Here is a 26288-nt window from a genome sequence, read left to right as displayed (position 1 = left end):
TGAAGCATCAGTGAGACCTCCTCCCATTTAATACTCTAACTACTTTTGGTAACCCATATGAACTTTGAGATTAATTGACACCAGAGCAGATGGAGGGAAGAAGTCTGAGGTGAACTGAGAGTCATTTAGGAAAGAAGATTGAAAAGCCAGTCCTCCATAGCTCAGTGAGAAAGGTAGACAGAAACCATCTCCATAAAAATACCTGAGTAAGGAGAAGTGAGCAGAACAGCTACAGAAATAAGAGCCGGAACATGTGGGGAAGGGTTCCTGACCAGCAGGGACAGGGACAGCCCAGGAGAACCTCACAGGGGGGCAACAGGCAAAACCACAGAATTGTTTAAAGTGGGAGCATGGTCCTTTCATGAAAAGGATCATAAACAACATTATTCCTGGCACAGCAGAGAACGGGGCTCTATGATCCAGGATCCTCCTGTGCTTGTAACTTCAAATTGCCTAACAGGAATAGAACAGGAGCAAAACAAAGCCTTTGGCCACTTGTTACTGGAGGTCTGTGGAATATTTTCACAGCAGTTGCAATGCCAGAAGCTCCAGTGTCCTGGCTCAACACCAACACATTCCTCTGCTATTTAAGTCCCCCCCGTGGTTTCACTTAGTAATGCTACTCTTTGCTCCCTGTCCAAAAATTGTGGAACAATGCTGCCTTTTTGAGCTTAAAAATGTTTTCTATTTACTGAATTGCTCTTCAAAACATAGCACAATTCACTCTAGAGTGTAACTGTTGCATTTTAACCTGCACAGAAATAGCATGTGCAAGTGTGGAGAGAGGATGGGAGAAAAAATAGCAATACAAAAATATCCTTATGACAACATTGAGCCAAAGTGAGAAATATTACCCTTATTTTACAGTAGGAAATTTTTGATTCTTTCCATCCATAAACAAAAGGGTTTGAAACCTTTCCCATGAAAACACAATAAACAGGTGTGGTTTGGGGCTTTGCTATCAGCTGTAGCTTTTAACCAGTCTCTGGAAATTTGGTCTTGAATCTTTTTTATGAGCCTTTCAATGAAGTCTAAAGTTGAATTCTGGCTTTTCGTCAAGATTAGAGAAAATTAATGACCCTGGCCTAAAGACCCTAATTTGCACTGGCAGGCTTGGAGTTTGGAACAGTATGAATTTCCCAGGGTGTGTGTGTTGGTGACTGTTAACCTGCATTACCAGTATTGCAACAGTGCTGGATCCTCCCAAACAAGAATCATGACATGTCCTATTCCAGATCTGTATCTATGGATGGTAGATATTACCTAGAACAAGGAATCATTATTATTATTATTATTATTACTGTTATTATTATTATTAATTCTTATAACAATCACCAGACAGCTGAGCTACTCCCACAGCTGCATTAGGTATCATGAATAAAATATGCAACCCTTTTGTTATTTCATCTTCTATGAGAAAAGTGGACTGTCATATTTCAACAGATGATTTTAAGCACATATTTCTCAGTAAGTATGTTGGAAAATACAGCTCATAAAATGTGCCTTGCTATTCCAGTTTTGCCTATATTCAGTATTGCAGCCAAGTTATACAGATACCTAAAGTAGCTGCAGTCAAGATGGGGTCCTGGAGCTATGCAGGTCGCATGGAGCAAAATATGCACCAATCTGCCCTTAGAGTGGGGTAAATTAGTCTTCAGAGAGCTCTTCCTTAACAAGTTGCTTTAATATTTGGATGGAATTGGGTTAGAGATGGCTTGAGTAGAGCTGATTCTAAGCACAAGCCAAGTAGGCAGATTTTCAAGGGCATTCACCACCAGGACGCAGAAGCTGCTGAGATAAGAAACTTTCTGCCTAATTTTGCTGTGCCAGAACCCTGGGAAGGGAAGGAGAGAGAGGTACAGGAGGAAGAGATTTCCTGCAGGAGCTGCAGGAACAGCACTGGCTGCCACCACAGCTCCTTCCCAGCCCCTGGCACAGCCAGGCTGTTCCCCAGGGTGGGGAGAGGAGAGCTTTAGGTGTGCCCACCTTGGAGGGGTGGTGGGGCTGCTGAGGGCAGGGACCCCCTCTCACAGCAGCCACGTGTGCAGCAGTGCCTCATGCAGCCCTGCAGAGGGATGGGGGCTATCAGTGGCTCCGATGCCTTGGCCAGACCCTGCACCCCAGGACAGGTTTGTTGCAGAGGAGCTTCACGGGATGGGGTGAAATTTGGTCTCCTAGATATCCTGGAATCACCTTCTGAGGATAACAACTGAGGTGTTGAACTCAGTCCAGGGGTTGTAGCCAACAGTGCTAAGAAGCGCTGCAGCACTTTGAGCAGACAGGAGTTTCCTTAGCACCACAGGCTTTGTGTCCAGCCATTTCTCTCTGCTGTCAGCCTGCCAAGATGTGATAAAAGTACCAATAAGGGCAGGTTGCTCACTGCCAGGATGCAAGAGACTCCAGGCCAACCTGAGAGGACAATGAGCTTTCCTGGGCAAGGGCACTCCTACACTAGGGGCTGCACTTAAAATCACTGGCCACATTCTCCTAGAGCAGGTGCTGGCCCAAATCTCTGCAGAATTTTATTCCACTCCTCAGACTCCCTAGACTCCCTGACACTGCCCTTGCAATCCGTTTCAGGAGCCCACTCCTCATCCATCAACAATTTCAGCCTCATCAAGGCTGTATCTGTGCCAGCGACAGAGCAAAAACAGTTCCACTTCTCTGGGACGAGGTGGCATCAGGATGTCCAGGGAGCCCTGGGAGGAAATTACCAGGAAGGAATCCCAGCACACCAGAGAGGAGAATGGGGAAACTTTACTTTCCCAGGGGGCAGGTGGCCCGCAGAGCGCTCAGGGGCAGCGGCAAGGCTGTGCCCGCCAGCCCGCTCCACCCGGAAAGTGTCCAGAACGTGTCCAAGGGCTCCGGGCTGGCTCTGAGGGCTCCGGGCAGGCTCCAGGGACTCCGGGCTGGCTCTGAGGGCTCCGGGCAGGCTCCAGAGGCTCCGGGCGAGCCACACGGGCTCCAGGCCGGCTCCTGCCCCCGGCAGCTGCCGCCGGCAGGACGGCTCCGGCCAGGAGAGGGAGCCGTGGCCCCGCGCACCCCGCCTCGCACCCCGCCTCCCCCGGCCCGAGCCGAGCCGGCAGCAGCGGAGGGACGGAGCTGAGCTGTGCCTGTGCCTGTGCCTGTGCCTGTGCCTGCCCCGGCCCCGCTGCCCCGCAGTGACCGCGGCGGGACCGCCCCGAGCGCCCCCGGAGCGCGGCCGCGGGGAGAGCGGCGGGCGGGGCGGAGCGGAGCCGGGGGCGCGGATCGGCCACGACGGCGAGGAGGCAGAGGAGGAGGAAGAAGAGGAGGAAAAAGAAGAGGAGGAGGAAGAGGAGGAGAGCGCGGCGTGCCGGGCACAGCTGCGCGCTCCCCGCGCCCTCAGGTGAGCCGCGCTGCCCCGAGGGGGCGCGGGGGACGCCCGTGTTCCTGTAGGCGTGGGCGTGGGCAGGGACAAGGGACACGGGAGCCTGTCCCGCCCCGCCCCGGCCGTGAACTTCCCCGCACGCGAAGGGAAAGTTTGTGTCGGAGGAGGCGGATTCCAGCCCCGGCGCGGGGGGAGCCGGGCGGCGGCGGCGCGCAGCCGGCAGCGGCCCCCGCTCCTCGGCTGGCACGGGCAGGGGAGAGGAAGGAAAGAAGAGGAAGCGCTCGGGAGAGCCCGAGGAGCAGCGCCCGGCGGCCACGGGCGAGGGAGGACAGGTGGGCACGGTGGCAGCGAGCGGGGATGGGGGCGCGGAGCAGGCGCGATGGGACCAGGGATGCGGGAGCGGAGCGGGCGCGATGGGGCCGGGGACCCCGCGGACCTCGGGGGACCCTGGGCGGTCCCTCGGCGATGCCGCGGTGTGCGGGGACCGAGCCGCGGGACCGCGGGTTTGTGTCCGCCGCTCCTGCGATGCCCCGGTCCCCGACATGCGGAGGGATTCGCTTCAGTTCGCTCCCGTGGGCCGTGGAAATGCCGTGGGGATCTGGGCATTGCTGGCTGGAGCGCTACACGCGCTGGGAAATGCAACTTTAATTTTCATCCGGATCGCAAATCATTGATCCTCTGATAGCTGCTCTCTGCTGTCAGACGGGTCTCTGAAATGGAAGTGGGGAGAGGAAGGGGTCAGGCTTAAGCCGTAGCCGGCAAATAAAGTGAAAGAGACATGTGCAAGAAAACAGACTGAAAGCGATAAGATGCTGGCAGCAAGATGGCCTTTGCTGTGTTTGTTGGGGGCAGCTGCCCCCTTATGTGAAGCAGGTTTTCTTTTCTTTTCTTTTTTTTTTTTGGGGGGGGGGGGGGGTGTATCTGGAGGCAAACTGGATGGTTTCCTAAAAAAGAAGGGGAAAAAGGAAACCATCAGTGCTTCACTATTTCAGGTGTCCCTTTTCTGTGCCAATGTCGCTCTCCCCTGTGACAGTGGCAGTGCTTGTTCCTCACTCTGGGCTGATTTCTTGCAGAGTGCCTGTACAGTGCTTGGCACAACAGAATCCTGATCTTGGGGCCTTGGGATGTCACAGTAAACTGGATTATAAATGCCCTCTCACATACACACTCTGTCTTTTCATCCTGACCTCTGCTTTGTGAATAGCTGGTTATACTGCTTGGATAAAATTCTGGTTGGCTTTACAGATCTTTCTTTTCTTGTAAAATGATGGATTTTGTTCCACGCATTCCGTTTTTTTGTCCTAGGAAAGGCTTTTCACTTCTGGATTTGTGAGATTACAGCAAGCTCCTTGTATTATAAAAACACTTATCTCCTTCATAATTAAAAAGTATTATTTTCCTGACACTCCATTTTTAACTGTGCCCCTCTCGGGCAAGCAGAAGTGTCACCCAACACACGCTTCCAGGATTGTGAGGTGTTATTTATTAACTGCACTGTGGAGAGTCCATATCTCATAACTTAGAGGGTCATTTATAACAGGTTGCTTTTGGCAGCTCTGGAAGATTTACTTGCTGTCTTGTATTCCTTGCAGGAAAGGCATCCCTTGTTTTCATGGAGAGCATCACTCCAGCCCACAGGCTCTCGGGTGGGCAGGTTGGTGCTGGAAAGGCTCCTGCTTTCTGTCTCCACTGCCTGCCTGTGGTGAGCAGGAGAGGGCAGGCAGAGAGGATTAAACTCTAAAATACAGATATTCTTCCCTGGAAGTAGGCACAGTGTTGTTGCTGGGATCACCCTGTCTGGAGGAGCAGCATCCTAAGGATGTAGGATAATGAGGGACGTGGAGAGTAAGCCTGAGAGGACTTGGGGTGGTGGAAGCCTGCAGGGCACTGCAATGACTGGAAATGTTGAGCTGGGAAGGTGGGAGCTGCTGCATGGAGCTGCAAGAAGGGGCTGTGGGGTGAGAGGCTGTGTTTCTGTCTCCATGCCTCTGTGCAAGGCAGAGCTGCATCCAGACAGCCCTGGGATTGCTTTCCATGTCCCTGCTTCTAGCTTGAGTTCAAAGTGCCTGCATTTGATATGATGCTTGCTGATGTCTGTCCATGGCTCCCCAGAGTCCAGAGGGCCTCTGATCCCTCCAGGATGTGGAAGGAAAGCTTGTGTGTGTGTGTGAACACTTCTGGGCTCTCCCTTTCTAGACTCTGTTGGTCTGTGCAGGTATTCTGCATTTGGGCACTGCCCTGCTCTGGGCTCCAGCAGCCTCATCCCCAGGGTCAGGTAGCACTACCCCAAAACACCTGGTACCACAAAGCACACACAGATAAGAGAGACTTAAGAGGAGTGGTGTAGCAGCTTGGATACTTGGAGGTGTGGGAAATGCCTCCCTGCTGGCCTCAGAGCTGTAATTTTTAGCTCTAAAATAAGCATTCAGGAAGAATGAGGCAGAAAGATTTTGTCCTAGCCTTATTCCTTCAAGACCTGCATGAACCAGATGCCAGCTCTAGGGAGGAAGAATTATATTCTTTATTCAGAATAAGAGTCCAAAATTTGAGTTTTTATTCCTCCTTCTCACTTCTGCTTGGATTTCTCTGTTGGTTATTTTGGCAGGCACATGATTCATATTTCTTTCCCTGTGTGTCCTGGGTCCTCTCTCTTGTCAAGTGTCCTCCCGTTTCAGCAAGACTGACTTGGAAAAACTTGCCATGAAGCCCTTGTGACTGCTGGTGTGGGAGAGCCCCAGAGTGCAGGTTGCATTAGCCAGGTGGACACTTAGGAAGATTATATCAGCATGTGAATGCATTCATGTCTTTTTTTTCCCTTATCCTACAGTAATGGGGAGTGCTTTGGGAATAAAAATAGAAATAGGGAAAAGCCTATATAAGCTGAAATCTGTGAACAGCGCCACGTTATCTGGGAACTGAAACACGTTCTACAGTGCAGCTCTGCTCTCCTCCTCCTTCCCCTCTCTTTCTCTTGACACAGCTCAATGATTTCAGTGCCCCCATGAGCAGAGCCTGTGTGCTCTGTGCTGGTGGCAGCTCTGTACCTGGAGGGAGCTGGAGCATCTCTGGCTGGGCACAGTGGGGCAGATGCAGAGGCAGAGCTGGCTCAGGTGTGCCATGCCCTTCTCCACACCCTGCAGGAGGCTGGGGGGCTGTGTGCAGGGGGGGCTCTGCCATCCACGGTTTGTGGCTGCTTTGTTCTGCTCCACCATCAGCAAAACGTGCGGCTGAGGTTCCCTGCTAAACTGGAATAAAGCAGCCGCTTCTTTTGGGAGGTATTTTAGGATTTGTCCCCCCCACAGCAGTGCTTTTGCCAGGCACAGGGCTAATCTGACGTTTCTCAGCCTCATTGCTGGTCTGTGTGAGGCTTTTGCACGCGACTGAGCCAGATGAGCTCAGAGAGAGGGCAAGGAGGGAACTGATTTGGGGAAATTGCTTCAGTGGTGCCTGCCCTTTGGGGAATTTCAGTCTTGGCCACTGTGTTTACTGTGTTCAGCCTCAGAAGTTCCAATAAGACACATGCACAGAATATGATATTCATAATTTTGGAGTCTGATTTTACAGAAAATAAAATACAGGAAAACGAGTGTACAAGTGTGTGTGTTTTGTTACAGGGTTCTCTAAAAATAGTTGCTTGTGAAACAGTATTTTCACTACAAGTGAAGAATCATGTCTTTAGTCGGTCCTTTGTTAACCTAACAACTCTCAGTTTCATCAAATGGGAATATATCCCCAGGAATTCCTCTGACAAAGGTTTCCCCTGAGTCTGGATGATTATCCAATTACAATTTAAAGAAAATTACAGCAAGGATAATTGGCTAAAGATAGAAGTATCTGAGAGCGTTAGGGAAAGAGAAGGAGAGAGCGAGAAAGTGAGAGCTTCACTTTCTCATATGAGTAAATGAGAATTATTTCAGTCCTTAACTTTTGCAGTGAGTGGATTCAAGGTCCCTGGTGTTTGGATCTCCCTCCCTCTTCCTCCCTCCTCTTCTCTTCCTCCCTCTACTCTGCCTTCTTATGTGTTGACTTGATATTTAGATGAAAAAGTTACATTGATTCCCATGGAATCTTTTTACATTTACATGTGTTAACAAAATGGGGCTGTTAACTTAAATGCTCTATTTGCAGCGGAGAATGAGACATTTCCATGAATCCTGGGCTCACTCGGGGAAGTGGTAGGTGGCTCCTTCTCCTGGGAGCACTGGGAAGGTGCCAGAGAGCCATTAGCTTGGAAATCCCACTCAGAGCGGGGCCATGGGAGCTCCCAGCCCTGGGTGCGCAGAGAAGGAGCCCCAGGGCTGTCCCTGGCGGGACCGTGCGTGCCCAGCGCTCCCGTCCGTGTCCGGCACTGACAGCACTGAGCTGCCATGGCGCGGTTTCCCCCTGGTCCTGAAGCATTTAGGCTGCCTGCAAGCCCACTCGCTGTTTGTCATTGCTAACAGCTCGCTCAGGCCAGGCGGTGCTGTTTAACCCTTGCAGCGCTGGCCGTGGCTCAGGGGCTCTCTGGGTGCCGCTGGCGCAGCCTGGCAGTGCCAGCTCAGAGCGTGGCACTGGGCTCCCCAGGCTGCTCCCTGCACTGCTTTGCTGAAACACAAAGCTACACCGTGAATCATTCACTCACACAGATACTTAAGGAGCCTCTTCAGCTTTACTCAGCCAAGGTGTTATCAGAATTAGAAGAGGGCTTTAAAAAAAAAACACGATTAGGTTTTAATACCTCTCTCTTTATCTGGGAAAGCTGCTGGGTTTGCTTTTGTTTGTTTATTTTCCTCGCAGTTTTCTTTAATCCCTTGCATTACTGAAATAAAAGTGTGGTGGAGTATCTTGCCTCTCTTAGGGCTGATGCTGTTTGTTTAGAGGGAGGCGAGATTTTTCCAGCGTTCTGAGGAAGCTTCTTAGGTATTTGATCAATTTCTGTGTAAAGGCTGGCAAGACTGTGACTTAAATGTTTATCCTTAGTGCTGACAGGATGTTGTGGAGTTGTTTAACTGTATATTTGTAACAATTATGCTGCTTGGCAAGAAAGATGTGTTTTCTTCTCAGAGGGAATTTTTGTTGGTTTTCTTTTTTTGGCCTTTTTCTGCCTGTGAGTTGTGGTTATAGCTGCCTTTCTTTATCATTTTACTTTTTGTTTTAGATGTAAATAAAGAGCTAATTACAGTTAATCTCAGTGCAAAGGAATGAAATTTTAAAGTGTGAAAAATAACACCCATCTGTTGGATTTGCAGTAACATTTTGGGGTTTGCCTTCTACTTGGAAGGATGCCAAAACTTATCTTGCTCAATTTAAAGTTTTCTTTGCAATATTTAAACTGGATTTTTAATAATTTATAAAAACAAACAGAAAGGGAAATAGCTTTTCAAATTATGTTTGGTCATGTTCTTTATGTGGTGGCTGCTAAAATGTTAGCAGCTCTAACTGAAATGAGCCAAATTCTGTAGGAACAGGTTGAAGACCTTCTGGAAAAGCATCCATTTTTCATAATAGTGCATTGTATTTCTCTGTTTCCTGCTTGCTGGGGCTCAACTAACCAGCCCCAAAATTACTTGTTCCAGGGGACCTGTTCCTTAAGTAGCTACTATTTAAGATAGGCTCAGAACCCTGGTTTTTTGTGGTGGGTATGTGTTACTTTTAGCTCCATCAGCTCCACTGACTGTTGAGCTCAGGGAATTAATCTATACTTTGCACTCATATGTTATCTTTCATCTCAGCATCTCTGAGCACTTTAGAGATATTAAGATGCACTGCTGTGGTGTGAGATGGGGAGCGGCTGTTCTAAATGTGGCTGGGGAAACAGAGGCACAGATTTCAGAAGCCTCTGCTAATGCACTCAGTTCAGGGGCCAGCCATTTATAAGTTCTCTAATGCCTGATTATCAGGGAGGCACTACAGTTTTTCATGCACTGCATTTGGTGATTGATGCCTATATACAGATTTCATGTTTATTAGCCAGAAACTCATATTTCTACTCTAAACTAGAGACTGTTTTAAAATCTTCAATCTTAGAGACTTACAGGAGCCTAGTAAATGGCAGTGTAAGGAGTCCAAATTCCTAGTTATTTTTTCTCAGGTTAGTCCTGTTGCGAAAAGTAAAACCTCACCTCCCTCCCACCATAGTAACATCCAGAGCCCCACCTACATGAATTTATTAGCAATCTGTTGAGTCAAAGCTCTGAGATGTGTAAAAAAGACTTAATTTGTCAGTGAGAGCCATGCAAATTCACTCTAATACAAATAATTTGATTTGTTCTGTTGAGAAATAGCCCCTCTCCCCTCAAGCACAGATACCTCCCAGCCCTTGTTTTCAAGAAGGGATCTGGGTAGTGGGAGGAGGATGTTGCTGCCCAGCTGGCAAGCTGTGCAGGTCTTGAGGGCACCCAGCCTCTCTGAATGAACACAGATGTGCTGCTGGATCCCAGAATGTGTTACTGCAGCAAATTGTGCTGGTTGCATTTGATTTGAGCTGATGTGTTGGGGTGACTGAAGGACAGAGCTCAGACTCCACCAGAATAACATCCCTGTGGACTGGGATGGGATTTCCCCCTTATCCATTCTCTTGAAGAAATAGCCCCAGTGCATTTACCTTTCTCCTTCTTCCTTGTCCTGTCTCAGGTTGCTGTGTGGAATTTTGGGATCCTTGGGAGGTTTCACACACACAGACTCCTGACCCCATGGAGAGACAGAAACGCTTTTCTCCAGGCTGGCTGTGTCTTCCTTTTCTCCCATTGCACAGGGGAGCTGTACCTTGTATTTCAGCCCTCTTGAATAGTCCAGGAGGGTCATGTTTCTCCCTTAGAAATGTTTTTTGCCCCCTTATCTGTCAGGTACAATGACTCTGTAGTTGCTGACATGAAGTGTCAAAGAGTAGAAGGGAAACTCAACCCAGCTGTGTTGGTTTTTGCATGGCCCTGGCTCCCTGTGCTGTTGGTGGGAAGGAGGGGAGGGGCTGGGGGAAAAAAAGTGTTTTAAGGGCTTTCTTTTACTTCTCTTTATCGTCTTCTGGCTCTGCTAGTAATGAATTCACTTTGTACCTCTAAGCTGAGCCTGTTTTGCCCTTGGAGTGGTTTTTCCTGGTCCTTACCTAAACTCATGAACCCTTCATTAGTTTTTCCTCTCCTCTGCCCAGCTGTGGCACGGGAGGGGAGGGTGAGTGAGCAGCTTTTGTGGGTGCCTGGCACTGGGCCAGAGTCAAACCATGGCACCAACTTCCCAAAGATGCTCAGAGATTGCTTCCTCTCAGTGCAAAGATGGGAGCCAGCCCAGGGCTGGGGTCAGCACAGATTTGAGAATATGAAGGCATCTACTTCCTGGCATTGAAGATGCTCAGAAATGAACATTTCAGAGGCTTTTCAGATTTTTGGCTCTTTGCAGCAGGACTTTAGTGCAGAGCAGCATTTCCTCGTGTCTCTGCACCTCGTAGCCTTTGGAAATGTCAGCAGTGCATGTATTGCCTTTTGTTTGTCATTCAGCTGGAGAAATGAATTCATTGCCCTTGTGAGATCAATCATATTCTCCCCAAATAATTAATATTGATGACAGTCGCAGCATACTGCTGCCTGCAGCTCCATCTCAGCTTTCCCACTGTGTGGGTGCTGTGGGTCACAGAGCAGACTTTCTCACAGGAGGCTCCTGGACTTCAAATTTCAGGGTGCTGCTCTTTGAAGGTTGAATTTCAAGATGCACTGATGGGGCCAGTGCAGGCAGAGCCTGAGCAAGTTCCCTGTGATGGTGCAACCAAATATTTGCAGAGGGAAATGTTAGAGACATGGGGAGCAAAAGGGAATACACATCACAGGGGGTGAAGGATTGTCTCACTCTTGTTTCTCTTCTTTTTACTGTGTGTACACAGCTTTTTCTAGTCCCTTTTGCAGAATGCTGGCCAGAAAGGGACAGGTATGCAATAGAAAGCTGCTCTGATAGTCACCAGGAGGACCAGGTGGGTGGGTTGGGAATGTGGAGGGCTGGAAGGACCTCCAGAGAAATGCTTTTAAGTGAGGTGCTGTCTTGGGGGAGGCTGGTAGCTCCTGGGCTTTCTATTTTTATATTGCTTTAAATTGATTGATGTGTAAAGCACCCTTGGAGCAGCCTATCTGAGCTGCAGGACAGGGATTGAAGCATCTTGATGTCTTATTCTTGTTTGCTTTTACTTGTAAGGTTAAATGGGATTAAATTAACATGATTAATATAAGTACCAGGTGTGGAAATGCTGTGTGGCCCAAACTTGAGAAAGAAAATCTCTTCTGACTGGCTTTTACCCTTGAATATTTTGCTCATCCCAGGATACCCAGAGTCACTTGAGGGAATCATTCCTCAGGGGGAGCTGGGCTTCCCCACTGGCAGCAGCACAGGCAAAGCTGGTAGTGCTGGAGACATTGAGGAATCTGTGGCACCATAGGAAAGCAGATTCCTGGGAAGGGAAGGGAAGGGAGAGACAGTGATGTGCTCTGGAGCATGGTGGTGCTTGGAGGAGTTTTGCCTGTTGTGTCCCTCCCAGGAGGAACAAAAGGGGAAGGATGTTGTCTGAATATGGAGCAGCCATCCTGGGAATCTGGTGCTGAAGCACTTAGTGGGAAGGAGATGAAGGAGCAGGTATGTAGCTGCCAGCAAGGGCTTGAGCTTAAAAAGCTCTTGGAGTGAGTTTGGCACTGAGAGCCTGTTGCAGGTGGTGCTGAGCAGGGCTGGGTGCAGCCCCTGGTGGGACAGGGGAGGAGATGGACAATGGGGCTGCAGGGCACTGGTTGGACCAGGCTGGGCTGGCCAGGAGACCCCTCCTGGGAAAGCTGCTCTGGGTTTGAGAGTCCTGGGCCTGTCCCGAAAAGGCATTAAACCCATCTGAAAACCTGCTCAAATCTGCATTGTGTTCTCTGGATTTGGAGACTCGTGCTGAGCTGGCTGGGGCTGCTGCTGTGCAATGTGATGCACTGTGTGGATGTGCTGCTGTGCCCACTGGGGCAGTGGAACACCCTCCCAGGGAGGCAGTGGAGCTGCTTACATTGTAAATCCATTGCAAAGGTCAGGAGGAGAATGTATAAATTAAATCCTTGTTCTCAGATGTCTCCAAGTGTTCCATGAAAAATTGGAATTTTTCCACTGAGGGGGGAATCTCACTTTGGATTCCTTGGGTCTTCTCAGGTCTTTGGGCCACACTGATTGCAGATTTCCTTTTTTCTGTGCAAAGATTGGTTTTCTCAGTTTATTTTGTGGCACCACAGTATTGTGTGTGTTTCTCAGAACTCTCCCTCCACTATAACATAGCTGTCCAAAATAGAAGCATTGTGTCTGTCTTCATGGAAGATCTCAGCTCTCTTTGAAGCACTGTTGGAAACTTTTCATTCCTTGGCTATTCACACATAAAAAATAGACTATCTTAGCTGGATACCTTTTGCTTGAGCACAGAAGCGCTCTTGTAGCTCAGTGTTTGAACTGCTCAGTGGCCTGCGTGGATCCATTTGTAATCCATGCTGTTTGATTTTATAGCTGTGGCTCTGCTTGCCCCTCTCCAGCCCACTCCACAGATCTCTAGGCAATAGTCCCAGCTGCCTCTTTGACTTGTCCAGGTGTGCATATTTTGTAGAGGTGACAGAGAGCTCATTTGTTTTGGATGTATGAAATGTAGTGTGCTCTGCCTGCTAAATTGGTGGCAGAGCATACTCAGTGGCACCCTGGACTCCAGCAGAGCAGTGTGCAAAATCTGTAGCATTTCTGCTTTTCCAGGTCCTGAGAGGACCCCAGGAGAACTGCAAAGGGAAGAAGGGCATTACAAATTTATTCAGGTATATTTTCAAGCTTCCCCTCCACTTCTCTCCACATGCCTAGATTGCACTTCTTTCTTTTGTGAGGGTGAAAAAAACCTCTGAGTTCTCATTGTTAGCATTAAATCTGCTGAGCCAAAAGGATGCCAGGAGTTGGTATGTAAGTGCCAATAGCAAATCACAAATTCCCTGCCTGGAAATCTCACCTCCATGTCCCAAACATTGCCACTGGCAAATCTTGCACTACCAAGGAAGCTCCCAGGAATGACTCACTGTGAATGAAAGTCTCCACACTTTTTCCCAAGCCTCTGAGCTTGAGGGGAGGCTGCTGCCAGCCCTGCCCTGGGGAGCCCTTGGTGCTCCTGGAAGGGCAGCCTTGCTTCTGCAATTTGTGCTGCTCTGCTGAAGGAGAAATAGCTTGGGATCACCTCCCACGGTGACTCTGGAGCATCAATGCTGAGCTTGTTCATCCCATGTTGGGGATTCTGTAAAATGTCATTATTAAAAAGCCATCAGGCTGCAGCCCTTGGCCTGGATGTGCAGGCAGGGAGCCAGGGAAGGGCCATGGTGGGTGACAGGCAGAGGGAGCCAGCTTGGATGCCTGGTGTCGTGTCCTGAGCTGGCTGAGCCACTGGTTAAGAAGACTATTCTCAGATTTTCTTGTTATGTGTTTGGTTTTGGTTTGTTATTTTTGTCCTTCAGGGTACTCAGTAGCTCTGGCTGTAAAGCTGTGTGCCAGTGGCCAGGTCTGACCAAGCAAGGCAGGAAATCCTTTGTGCTGGTGACAGGAGACACCTCTCACCAGGGCAGCTTTCCATCTGACCCCCACTAGTTTAATTCTTGTTCCCCTCTGCAAAGCAGGTGTATAATATCTGCCTTGATTCTAGCTGGTTAAAAGCTTTCAGGCTGCCCAAATTTCAGCATTTCCTGTGGTTCTGATGACATAAATGACTTTTGTAATAGAAAAATTTCAGAAAAAAATTCCTCTCAGCCTATTCTGATGTCAGGCAGGCGATGCCTGGTGAGTGCAGCCACCCTGGCACAGGTGGGACTCCAGCCCTGATTTTGCAGGTCCCTGCCTTAGGTGTGTCACCATTATATGTAGTGACTGCGTCACACCTCTGGTTCCTGTGATATCCCTGACTGCAGGGCAGGCTTCAGCTCTGCTTGATCCCTGCTGAAATGTGCCTGGCTGTTTGTGAGCTGCTGCTGAGACAAATTGGGCTCCCCGCCCTCAGGAGAGATGTGAATATTTTATCCAAGGACAGCGCTGGGCCCTCTGGTCACTGTGCTCTGTTTGAAGTGATGAGTGTGGCGTGGCATGCACGAGAGCAGGGAGAGTGCTGCCAGCTGCTCTGGGTGCTCCTCATCACACTGCTCTGGATCCCTCCCTGCTCTCTTCCTGGGAGCTGTCCAGGGATGAAAATTGCCATTAATGTGGTCGTTCCTCCTGGGCAGTAAAGGCTGGCCTTCCAAAAGCCGTGCCCTGCCTTCCTGCCTGGGTGTCACAGTCTGTTCCTCGGGAGGGCTGCCCCTGGCACTGACCAGTTCTGGGCAGGACACAGTGGCACCGTGGGCACCACAGCAAAGGGCAGTGCCAGGCAGTGCCCACGTGGCCTCTGGAGGAGATGCAGGCTCAGAGAGACACTGTGCAGGCTAAGTGGCACCAAGATGGTTTATGCTACAGTAATTCCTCCTTTTGTCTGACTTACTCCTGCACATACTGAAAAGCAAAAGTGTTTCCTGGGGGGCTGAAGGGCCTTTTCCCATTTTCCATTAGTGTTTTTGCTGTTACTTTTCTGCAGCTGCTTTTTCAGGCTGCCCTTTGTCTGCCTTTTGGATTCTTTGAATTTACTTGAACTGTGCATCTATTTTTCCCCATAAGAAAACCCAGCAGACTCATGGAGCCGCCTTCTGCAATGCTGCAGTGGGATGGTGCAGGGACCCAGGGTTTGTGGGCACCCTGTGAGTGGGAGCAGAGAGCTGAGCCCCTTTCCTGAGCACCAGCTCTGCTCTGAGCCCACCAATCAACCTCCATCTCCAAATCCTTGTGGCACAGAACCAAAGCATTTCCCAAGCTAGCCCACTCTGGATTTTGCCAGCCTTCCCGTGTCCGTGTCCCAGTTTTGGGGCTCTCAAATGCTTTTGAGTTGGGACAGAATTACAGAGAGAAAATACTATGCAAAACATGCTTTGGCTCAAATTTTTTATTTCCTCTTTCAGAAACTGCTTTATTTTATACTCCTTTTCAGTCAGAGCACTTAGTGGCAAGGTTCTGAAGGGCGCTTTTGTTCTGCAGGCCCTCGTGTGACTTCTCCATGAAAAGCAAAAAACCTATCAGCTCTCATAGAGGCTTCTGGTTAGGAGGGACAAAGGCATTTTTCCTGGAAAATGCAGCATTGTTCTGTAGAATTGGTACAGTGTATTTGAGAATAGGTGTGCAGTAGTTACTTTGAGTGCACTTCTCTTTGTTAATTACTTGACATCTGTCTTTGCTTTTATAATTGCTGGTAGAGTGCGTGGGCTTTGCAGAGTCCATGCTGCTAAAGGCAGGAGGGAATGATGCCTTGCTGAGGTCTCTTTGGCAAGGGTGTTTTGTTAAAAGGTGTTTTAAATAAAAATATTAATGTTTTTTTTTTCTGACAGAAAGGCTACTTGTGACCAGTATAAAATGAAAAAAATCAGACTTTTCACCCCCTTTGATGTTAAGAGCATGAGACACTTCCATGATTGTGCTTCCCCCCACCCCACTTTTCTTTGCTCCTCAGTAGACAGAAGGTGAAAGTTTAAAGAAAAAGGTGCTCTGGAAGGAAAAGGGAACAATTTCTGATTTGAAACAAAGTGAACATTTCAAGTGAAGTTCCTTAAAAAAAACTCTAGCAAGGGCTGTGATGGATCATTTTCCCTAACCACTGTATGAATTATTATTAAAATGTTAATTTATGGAGACATTAAGAGCACCTCAGAGTATATTGGTCTCGTGAGAAGTTCCTGGAGTGCTGAGGATGTATCAGAGCTCTCCAGCTGCCTCCTGGCTGCTCTGATTGCCTGCTTGCTAGCTGCAGTGTGATTTCTGAGCTGGTAGGCTCTCCTGCTCACTGATTTTATTCTCCTTTTACTTTTATTTGCACTGGGTGGATGCAGCTGGGAGGAGCCTTCTGCTGCAGCCTGGGTTTGCACTCCCTGGCCTCTGGCTCCTTTGGTGTTTGGTGCAGTTCTACAGGATTGCACAAGGAGTTCATCAGACAGCGCTGGAATTGCATCACAGGCAGGAAAAATGGCAACATGCTCTGTCCTGTCAGGAAACACAGAGGCAGGTTGCTGGGAAAGGTTGACAAAACTCTTCTGTTCCTGGCAAGACCAGGGTGGGTTGTAGTCCTGTGGTTCTTCGGGGCATTGCAAAACCCAGTCCTCTGTGCAGCAGGATGCAGTGTTCTCCTGTGTCACCACAGAACGGCTGTGAGAAGACCTTTTTATTTGGGGGGATATCACAGGTTTGGGGCTGTTTGGGTTTTGGAGTATTTTCGAGTAATCCTGGAACAGGATTTTTGAGTAATCCACAGGAACAGAGCTGAGCTGGCAAATTCTGGCATGGTCAGGGCATCCAGGAGGGTGTGGTGGCTCCCCTTGACCAGCCCTTGACTCTGTGCCTGTCCCTTCCATGGTCCTTTGCATTTGTGTAGAGTGGGAGCAGCCAGGGCTGTGGTCAGCTGTGTCCCTTCTCTGTAATGGAGAAATTGCTGTAATCTGACAGGCCCTGTGTCTGTCTGTCTCCACTGATAAGATCTCTGGAAAGCCTGGAATGAACCAGAAGGAAATCACTCTGTGTGTGAGGCTCCTGATTTTATAGCTGGGTAGAGCAAGAAAAAAAGGGTTTTCCTACTAGTAGGCAGAGCATGGAAATCTTGGATACCTTGCTCATGGGAACCTGGTGGCTCTGTGAGACAGTTGAAGGGAGCATGTTCCTGTGAGCACAGCTAATGGATGTAAATATTAGCTCACTGCAGAGTTCATGTATCACCCAGTGAAATGTAGTAGTTTATTTTGGCCTCAGGCCACGCAAATGGCCTTGCTCAATACAAGGGAAACTCATCCAAAGTCCGTGGTGGTTCCTGCTTGCTTTGGGGCTGAATTCAGTCTGATTTGTGCAAAACGCAGGAGAGAGTCGCTGGAAAATAAGGGTGAGTTAGGACACGCTGTGCATTTAGCTAATGACAAATGGAGAGGGAACCATGAGGGATCTGGATTATGGGAATGATTCCCTGCCACTCTTTACACCTCCTCTCTTCAAGCATCTCAATTACCAAAAGTTCCTTAATTCCTACCAGGAGAGCAGCATGTTGGATCTCGCTGTCCAATCTGAAAGATAAAAATGTTTTATCTTTCTTCAGCATTTCCAGGTGGTGGGAGTAGTTAATATTGTTTCTTCCCTCTGGAGTCTTAAGTAAGATTGGGAGCTGGTTGTAGGTGGCAAGAGAGAGAGGTTTGATAAGCAGCTGGCATTTCAATTTGGAAGAAGTGGTAGGGGGTGATCAGCCCTCTCAGCTGGACCCCAGGGAAAAAAACCCCCTCACTTCCTTTCTTGGCCATTTTTGAAAGCCTGATGGCTTCAGAGGCAGTGTGCAGCCCTTTCCATGGACTGTGCAGGGAAGAACAGGCATGCTTCAGATTTCCTTTGTCTCTTTGAGATGAGCCCAGCAGAGGGAAGGCATCGCACAAAGGCTTTTCAGATGTAAGCCCTGAAAAGGAAGGATTCAATATCCGCTGCTGGGCTTTGAGTAGTGCAGTTCACGTGTCCCGTTCTTGTTAATCTCTGCAATCTGTGCAATCTTAGGTGTTCTCTGCCTATGCTCAAAGCCCTTCTGTGTACTGCATATATTCTGGACAGGTTTTTGAGGGAGATGTTTAAGGGAGCTCTGTGGCTTCTCCCCCCGCACTTTTAACACACCCTGATGGAGCAGGTTTCTCTGTCATCTCATGAGCACATTCCTGACAGTATCACCATGCTCATTACTGCATCTGCCTGGCAGAGCTGAGATGCTTTGATGAAGTTCAGCCTTTTAACCATCTCTTCTCCCTTTGTGATCTGACAGCACACAGGAATATCAAATGTGACCTTAACCCCTTTAATGAGAGCATCTAGTAGATGTCAGTTTTCATGACTACCAGCTTATAAATTGCATCCTGAAAAACCTAGAAACAGAGGGATATTTAATTCCAGTGAGTGAGCAGCTCTGAGAGCCGAATGCCAGATACTGGAGTGGGCAGCCAGTGAAACTCTGGCAGTGTACATTTATCTCAAATTACAGGAAATTGTGTTCTGTAGTGGGAATGGAAAAGTTTGGGATTGTTTTTTTGCTTATCACTGCTGCTTAGAAAGGATAAGCCTTTGTTTAGATCCTTTCTGAAAAGTGTACAGACCTGTTGTTTGTTTACTCCTGTGAGTTCCAAGGAGGGTTTGACTGGGAAGGGCTGGTGAGGCCCTGTCTTGCCTCCACTGCCTGCAGGAGCAGGTTGGAGCAGGCTGTGGCAGCTGGCCCCTTTGCAGGTCCCTGGCAGCACACCTTGCCAGCTGGGACTGCTCTGGTGTGGTGTCCTGTCAGTGTCAGACACACATTCAGTGCAGATGTGCCACAGCCAATGCGAGCGCCCTCTGCACTTGTTCTTAGAGGTGACCAGAGGGAGGTCTTGGCAAAGCACCTTCTTTTGGGAGTCAGAGCTTGGGGTTTGTAGCCTGCAAACATCCATTTGACTCCTTGTGCTCCTGATACAGACCATTCTGGTGACTTGTCAATGAGCTGGGCTGTCCTCTTCAGAGCCATCACCTCCCAGGCTTGGCAAGCTGCCCACAGGCAGAGTGAGGCTGCCATGAGGGTGCTGTTCTTGAGGAATCTTAATGAAATAAAACAGGGGTGTGCCAGAGTTAAAGGGTCACAGGGTGAATGGAGGAATAAACACACAGAGTTTAAAAATGGCCTGCAGTGGTGAAACAGTGTCAGATAACCAGGTCTGTGTGCTTTGTCTCCCAGGATGAAGATGGTCAGTGTCCTGCTGGTTTCGCTCTGGCTGTCCATGGTCACTCTTGGCAGAGGCTCAGGTAAGGACGTGGCATGTGATGGACCTGCCCACTTCTGTGCAGAGAAGAAAACTGTCTGTAGTGAGTTTTGAGCATTTGCAGTGTTTCTGGATTAAATGGTTGTGTATAAAATACTTTAATACAATGCATGAACACAGTGTTGGTTCTGGGGGCCTGTTGTACAATGCTCTGTGTAGAGATGACCAGTGTGGTATGAAGAGGTGCATGAGCAAACAGCAACAGCACCTCCACCTAAAAGTGCTTTCAAACTCCATCTGTGCCCTGTGTCAGTATCATTATTGACCTTCTGTGAGGGGTGAATCCAGGGCTTGGCCCATGGAGCTGCCTTGTCCCTGAGCTGCAGGAAGGACCCAGGCTTGAACCTGAACTCTGCTATCCCTGGCTGGATCCCGAGAGGACTGAGATTCAGCTCTCCAATTCTGACTCATGCCTTAGCAATGCAAGGGGAGAGGGGAACTTCTAGAGTAAGAGGAGCTCTGATACCAGTCTCACTGAGTCACTTTCCTGACAGGAAATATGTTGTCATGCTCGCAGCTCCTCTGGCACTCGTTCAGCCCAGCTCTTGTGAAGAGGCAGATTGTGCATGTCTCGGCTCCGGACTTCCTATTTGGGGGTGGAAGGAGACAGCATGATTTGCAGGAGGCAAGTGGAAAGGGGGAGGGAGGAAAGAACAGGAGCTGGTTTTATGGGGGGAAATGCTCAGAAATAAGGGCTGTACAGGGATTTGACGAGTCCCCCCATGAACTCTTGTCCCTCTGCAATGCTGGCAAACAAGCAGTTACAATATACCCCGAGCAGATGAACAGCTCTTCTATCATTCTCTCTTGGACCACACTGAATTATTGTGGGCCAGACTCACAACGTGCACTTCAGCAAGGTTCATCTCAGTGCAGTGTTCGTGGCACAGGCTGAAGCCTGGGAGGTTTTTCTCCTTGGGCTGCCCAAGGGCTGCAGGCACTCACAGTAGGCTGTATTTTAGTGGGGGATGTCCCATCCTGGCTGACAGGGGCTGGGTGGAAGTGGTGAGCAAAGGGGGAACAGCAAAGGAGAGAGAATACATGGCCTAGGTCTCCTCCAGTGAGCCCTAGGCAGTAGGAGTGTGTGGGGAAGGAGGGGCCCAGGGACATGGATCTCAGCTGCTGGCTGGGAAAATCCCTGCTTTGCTTGAGCTTCTGGACGAGCTGTTCTGCTCTCCACCAACGCAACATCCTCCTCCTGCTGAGGCAGCATTACAACACCCCACGTGCAGTCATCTTGGGATTTTGCAGAAATGAGAGGTTGGTGCAATTGAATCAGGATTGCCCAGGAAATGTTAGAGCAGCTCTAGAAGCTAACACAGTTGGCTGGGAAGAAGCTGATTTCAGAAATGAGCACCCTGGCATTTGGGTCACACAGGCTCGTGCCAGTTGATTTGGCAGAACCAGAACCCTCCATGCATTTCTGCAGGACATTTAGTACTTTTTAAACATACCTCCTTTAGCAGAGATTTGTTGTGAGGGGTGGCCAGAACCCTTGTAGAGTGCTGCAAGAATGTAAGTCAAGTCTCAATACATGAGACACGTAGTCAGTTAAAATACACATCCCCTGCAAATCCACTGCAGTGTGTGCATTTAATTTCCTGCAGGTCTGTGGGTGTCAGATGCACTCTTCAGTTCAAAGCTTCCTTTTTGTGCCATGGCCTTCATAAACCGGTTTGGACTGTCAGGATGTCCTTTGTTATTCATGATGGGCTTGGATGGCTGTTTGTACTTGGATGGAGGGGCAGCCGTCTGTGCAGCCCTCTGTTTCACTGCAGGGTTTCCTGGGACTGGCACCAAAAGGAGACTGGAGCTCGTTTCACCCTTGCAAAGTCACAAATACGTGGCAGTATGGCAGAGTGGCCTTGTTCTGGAAATGTTACAGCATTTGGGTTTGCTTTTTCTTCTTGGTGCAGGGTATGTGGGTGGAGGGGAGCAGAGCTGAGCTTATCTGGAGAGAATGCAGAAGGGCTGTGCACAGTCTGCAGCTGCCGTGGTGGTCACCTAACATCAAGCAGGGCCATGGAGGTGGGCAGCTCTCACTGGGGAACCTGGTTCCTGGGATATTTAACATGTGTGACTTGGTTGGGATTTGTCATTTCAGCTGAGTGCTTTTCTGTGCTTTGAATGTAATGCTGTATTGTTGGGACCAGCTCTCTCTCCAGCCCAGGCTAGACTGAGGAAGGCTGGAGGCAGGGACAGGAGTTGTCGTGTGGTTTGCTGCCACTTTTCCTGCTCTGCCATCCTTCCCAGTGGAGCAGTCTGGTCAGCAATAATGACCTGGGACTGCCCAGGCCAGGGCTACCAGCTCTGCTGAGTCCTGAGTTCTGTGAGCTTACAGAGGGGGTGAGGAACCATCACTTGCTAAATTTCAGCTCCAAAATACCAGCATTGCTCTGGCTGCAAGTGGCCTTTTCATCCAGTTAAGCCACTATGGCTGTCAGTCTCTCTGGCAGTGTGTCAGAAAGCTTTAGCATTACTCTTCCCCCTGCTTCCTACTGGAGAGACAAACCCACAAACTTTATTTCCCCTCCAGATTTTGCCTGCAGCACTGTGGCTCTAAACATCTGTTCTCTGGGCTCTGCTGTTTCTGCTGCGTATGGAGGCTGGTGCTGAAACAAAATCAGTCGCTGAAAGGGAGGTGCAAGCTGTTTGAGGGAAGGAATGTGATCTGAGTAGTGTAGAGTAAGAGATGCAGAGCCTGAGACTGAACTGGTGCCTGAGTCTTCTGTTTGCTCATGCTGAACATGTGGGCAAATCTTCTGCTCTTGACAATATCCTGACCAGCAGTGCATGGAGTGCACGAGTACATCACTCATCACCTTTGGGCCAGTGTTTACAGTGGTAGTCAAGGTCTCCCTGCCTAGCTAAGCCATCCTCAAGATGGAATTCATGTTGTAGGGTGCTTCATGAACCCAGATGTTCTGATAGCCAGGGAAGGATAACAAAAACCCATGGACCCGGGTCTGGTTGTACAATATTTTCTTTGGCACTACTGAAGTCATGTAAATATACACTGGCTCACAAGAGATGAAAAACCAGTCAGACAAAGAACATAACAGCCACTATGAATACAGAATAAAGTTATCTTCTTGTTTCTGAATGAAGCTGCCAATGTTAGATACCAACTTATAAACAAAATGTGGCTGTAATTGTGCTTCTTGTTCAATTTTTCACTCTCTGCTAACCAGGCTGCTCTCTCGCACTCCAAGAGCTTTTGTAGCATGAGGGCTGGGGAGATGACCATGGCTGGGAGTACTGTCCTGGGGGATTGCAAAAGCAGAAGAATATTGCTGCCAGGAGAGGAGGAGCAGCCTCATGCTGGTTATCTAATGGGCCCATGTGGTGTGAGCAGGTACCTGCAGTGCATAAACAGCCCTTTGGTGGGGGGATCATCATGTGTGCATAGGAAATGCCTCTGTGGCTCCCCTGGGGGCTGTCAGACAGGCTCTGTGGTAGGATGAGCCCAGGACTGGGCCAGAATGATACCCCAGCATGGCAGGCAGTGGCTGGAAGGCAGCCAGCAGTTTCTCTCCTGGGAGCTTTATTTCAGGCTTTGCTGTTATTTGCTGGGTTGTGAACATGTCTGTTTACACTCCCCCATATCAAAGGCTTTCAGCTACTTTGGTTTTTGATGATTGTTGATGTCATCAATGCTTTTGGGTTCAGGTGGTAGTTGGAGCAGTGCAGTTGTGGCTGCAGTGAGAAAGAAAGAGAGGTCTAGCTCCAGAGGTCAGAGCCACTGCCTGCACTGTCTCTCATGAGTGCTGAACTGCACTGTGGATCTCATGCTTAGCAGAGCGGCAGAACAGTTGCTTTTGGCCAGGAGAAATTTGCAGATTAATAAATTACTGTCTGTAAAACACTTTGAAGATGGAAAGCCCTGTGCAACTCCTCAGGATTATTGCTATATGGCTCTTACTCTACTGATGGGGCTCCAGTCGCCTTATTTTCCTTATGATTTGTGACAGCCCCAGAAGCTGAGAAGCTTATTTTAGTGTGTAAAGTCAAAAGAAAAACAGATTAAACTGCATTATTGTTTTCTAAAGAGACTAAATCCCTCCCCCACCATCATCTCCTGGGATTTCCTGACTTCCTCCTACTCTTCCAATCTCAGCTTCTTGCTGTCCTAATTTAGGACATGATTTTATAACCATCCATACCCATCTGTGAGCTACTGTGGTTGTAGAAGTTTATGGCACTTGGGGGCATGAAGTCATTGACACTGAGGGTGTTGAAAGCTGCACAGCCCTGGAGTGGATGGAGATAAAACCCGTGGAGCAGAGCTGACCTGGGTGCAGACGTGTCCCCACAGCCGCCAGCCTCCCTCCACACCAGCCAGAGCTGTGCCCACTGAGGAGATAAAACCTCAGGTCTGCTTCTTGTCAGCTGAGGAAATGGGTTGTGAGGGGTGAGCTCTGTGCAGGCATCGTGGTGTGACCTATCTGCACTGAAGTGCAGGAGTGTGTGGAGGAAAGCAGCCCTTTCTGGGTGTGTTGCTGATACAGCACTGAACAGTCACCTTTGCCCCTGTGTGTGTATCAAATAGGGCATCAGGGAGCTGTCATGTCCCCCTGTCACAGCCACAGGGCTGTGCTCTCACTGTCAGAGCTTTTGTGGCACCCAGGTGACTCTGCTGGACTCTTGGTCCCTTTTAGTTCATTTTGCTGCCTGCTGTGTGTGTTTGGTTCCCATCCTTGTCCGGGGACAGCTGCTGCAGCATCTTTGTAGTGCAGACATCCCTGTGGGATGGACAGGGAAGAATTGCTGACTGTATTTTAAAGCAGGCATCAGAGCACCTGGCTAAGTGCAGGGACTGGGCTGCATGGGTTTAGCTAAGCAGCCTGTTGGCAGAGCCAGGAGTTCAGCCTGGACCTTGCCACGTCCCAGTGTGGTGTCCCAGGCACACAGGAGCTCCTGCCAGCATAAGCACAGCTCAGCAGTGATGCTGATCAGATAAACCCCCTTTTCATGCTGCCTCTCCTACTTTGCAGTGGGGTGTTCCATTTCCTGTACCTCTCCTCTTCCTTTGCTGCTCTGCTTTGCTTCATGCATAAATTTTCTCAATGAAGTGGGATGGAAAGTAGCTGTTTGCTCTTCTTATCCTTCAGGGAAGCAGTTTGTGGCCCTACCTTTATCGTTCTGATCTCAAATTTAAAGAAAGCCTCCAGAAAAATATGTCAAGCTTGCTAGAGAAATCTGAATATAAATTTTTTTTTGTTTTTTCTCTTTGGCCTAGTTGCTGGGGGTAACCAAAATACTCTGCCACATGCAGTAAACAGCTTTGTGCACAGATAGAGAGTGAAGTCGCAGAGCTCACTGTGGAGGAGTTCTAGGAGACACAAATAAGGACTACCCAGTGTTAGAGGCTGTGCTTGATGAGATAAGGCGATTCAGAGTCGGAAGCTCTGGGCTCCATTACAGAATCACAGGTTTTTTGGATGTCTTGCTTTGGCTGCTTCCCCTGAAGTCAACAGTTTATGCAGTCAGCTTGTTTTCTATGGCTTTGGCAGAGGCAGGTTTTCACACCTGTTCAAATTAGAAATTCAGGGTCTAAAGTTAATCAACTGCCATGTACAGGTGCTTTTCAAAACGGAGCCATTCTGCAACAGAAGGTCCTTTTCCTTCTTCTTTTCTGAGCTGTCCTACCTATTCAAATTATAAAAGCACTTAGGGGGAGAGAGAGAGACTCCATCCTAGAGTGCAGCATCCAGATGAGAGGCTTTGTGAGGGCATCACAGCTCAGTGGCAACACAGGATGAAGATGATGAAGCTTGGGAGAAGTGTAAAACCATGTCACCAATGCCATCACAGCAGAGCTACATGGATGGGGTTGGGCTGTGTAGGAGGTTTGTGCCAGGACCACTTCCACCTCCTTGCTCTACTGGAGAGGCTGTGGGAGGAAGGCAGTGGGGTTATGAGAGGCCTCTTTGGATGTGTTTCCACTGGAAGTGAGATTACAAATTTCTGCAGCGTTGGCACAGCCTCTAGGCTGAGCCTCCAAGGCAGCATTCAGCTACAACCAGTTTTAGGTGTTCTGTGGCCACCGTCACTGCTGCAGGAGTAGTGAGAGCAAACGGTGAGAGCCAGCTGATCTTGGCTGGGCCTCACCCAGCTCCTGTGTCATTCCCACCCATCTCAGTGTGTTTTGGTTTGTGCCTCTTCTCCCAGTTAAGGACAGAGCTTCTCATTTGTTTTTTGCTACGCTTCTATTCTTCTACCCTGTTGTATGGTCAGATGGGATACTGCTGAGCAGAGAACACAGCCAGGGAACAACCAGGGGTGGTCTCGTGCAGGGTGGAAAAGGAAGAATGCAGACACAGTGGGGAGAGTGGGTGCTCCTGGCACTGGCATAAATGGGAGATGCACCCACACATGGTGCTGGCCACAGCTGGTGTCTCTTGTGCTCACAGCACGGCTTCTCCATTCAGCCTGGCTTCCTCCCCTTCCTTCTTACCGACTAAGCTTGAAAGATGGTGGTGAGGAAAATTTTTTTAAAGGTAGTAACGATTAATTCTTGCTTAATTGCTTTGTGTGATCAGCTTTTTCTGCCTTATTGATGCTGGTCCGTGCATCATGGTAACAGGCTGGCCTTGCTGTGCCCCTGGGTACAGGCTGACTCATACCAGCTTTGCTTTAACGTAATGGAGCAGGGACAGATGAAGAAAGAAGGAAGCTGTTGAGATGTGACTTGGCAGCCCCAAAGAGCCAACTGTGTCATGGGTCAGGACAAAAGAAGTGTGGCCAGGAGGTCAAGGGAGGCGATTCTGCCCCTCTGCTCTGTTCTGGTGAGACCTCACCTGCAGTGCTGTGTTCAGCTCTGGGATCCCCAGCATCAGTTAGTTGGAGTGAGTCCAGAGGAGCACATGAAGTTGATCTGAGAGCTGGAGCACCTCTCTTATGAAGACAGGCTGAGAGAGTTGGGGCTGCTCAGCCTGGAAAAGAAATGGCTCTGAGGAGACCTTAGAGCCCTTCCAGGACAGAAAGCTGCAGGACTTCTCACAAGGGTGTGTAGTGATGGACGAGGGAGGATGACCTTAAGCTTAGGGAGGGTAGGTTTAAATTTGATATTA

The 26288-nt window shown here is 49.1% G+C and overlaps 1 protein-coding gene across 3 annotated transcripts in view; it reads left to right on the top strand.

The window, feature by feature from the left end:
- The first annotated feature begins 3284 nt into the window (after positions 1-3284).
- The window catches only part of IL1RAP (interleukin 1 receptor accessory protein), a 51461-nt gene continuing 28457 nt past the window's right edge, over positions 3285-26288 (top strand). For 2 of the 3 annotated variants that reach the window (XM_054282694.1, XM_054282696.1), the window contains exons 1-2: positions 3285-3367; positions 19131-19198. In XM_054282694.1, coding sequence (XP_054138669.1) covers positions 19132-19198 — 67 coding nt within the window. In that variant the 5' untranslated portion in view covers positions 3285-3367; position 19131. Of the gene's footprint in view, positions 3368-3628; positions 3682-19130; positions 19199-26288 lie in introns of those variants that run through there. The other variant, XM_054282695.1, reaches the window with a different exon arrangement.

Source organism: Melozone crissalis, unplaced genomic scaffold (assembly GCF_028551555.1).
Source record: "Melozone crissalis strain CALT ecotype California unplaced genomic scaffold, PUWL_Pcris_2 ptg000034l_1, whole genome shotgun sequence".
NCBI classification, from domain to species: Eukaryota; Metazoa; Chordata; class Aves; order Passeriformes; family Passerellidae; genus Melozone; species Melozone crissalis.
The sequence above is the reverse complement of the archived record's forward strand: the minus strand, read 5'-3'. Positions and strand labels throughout refer to the sequence as shown.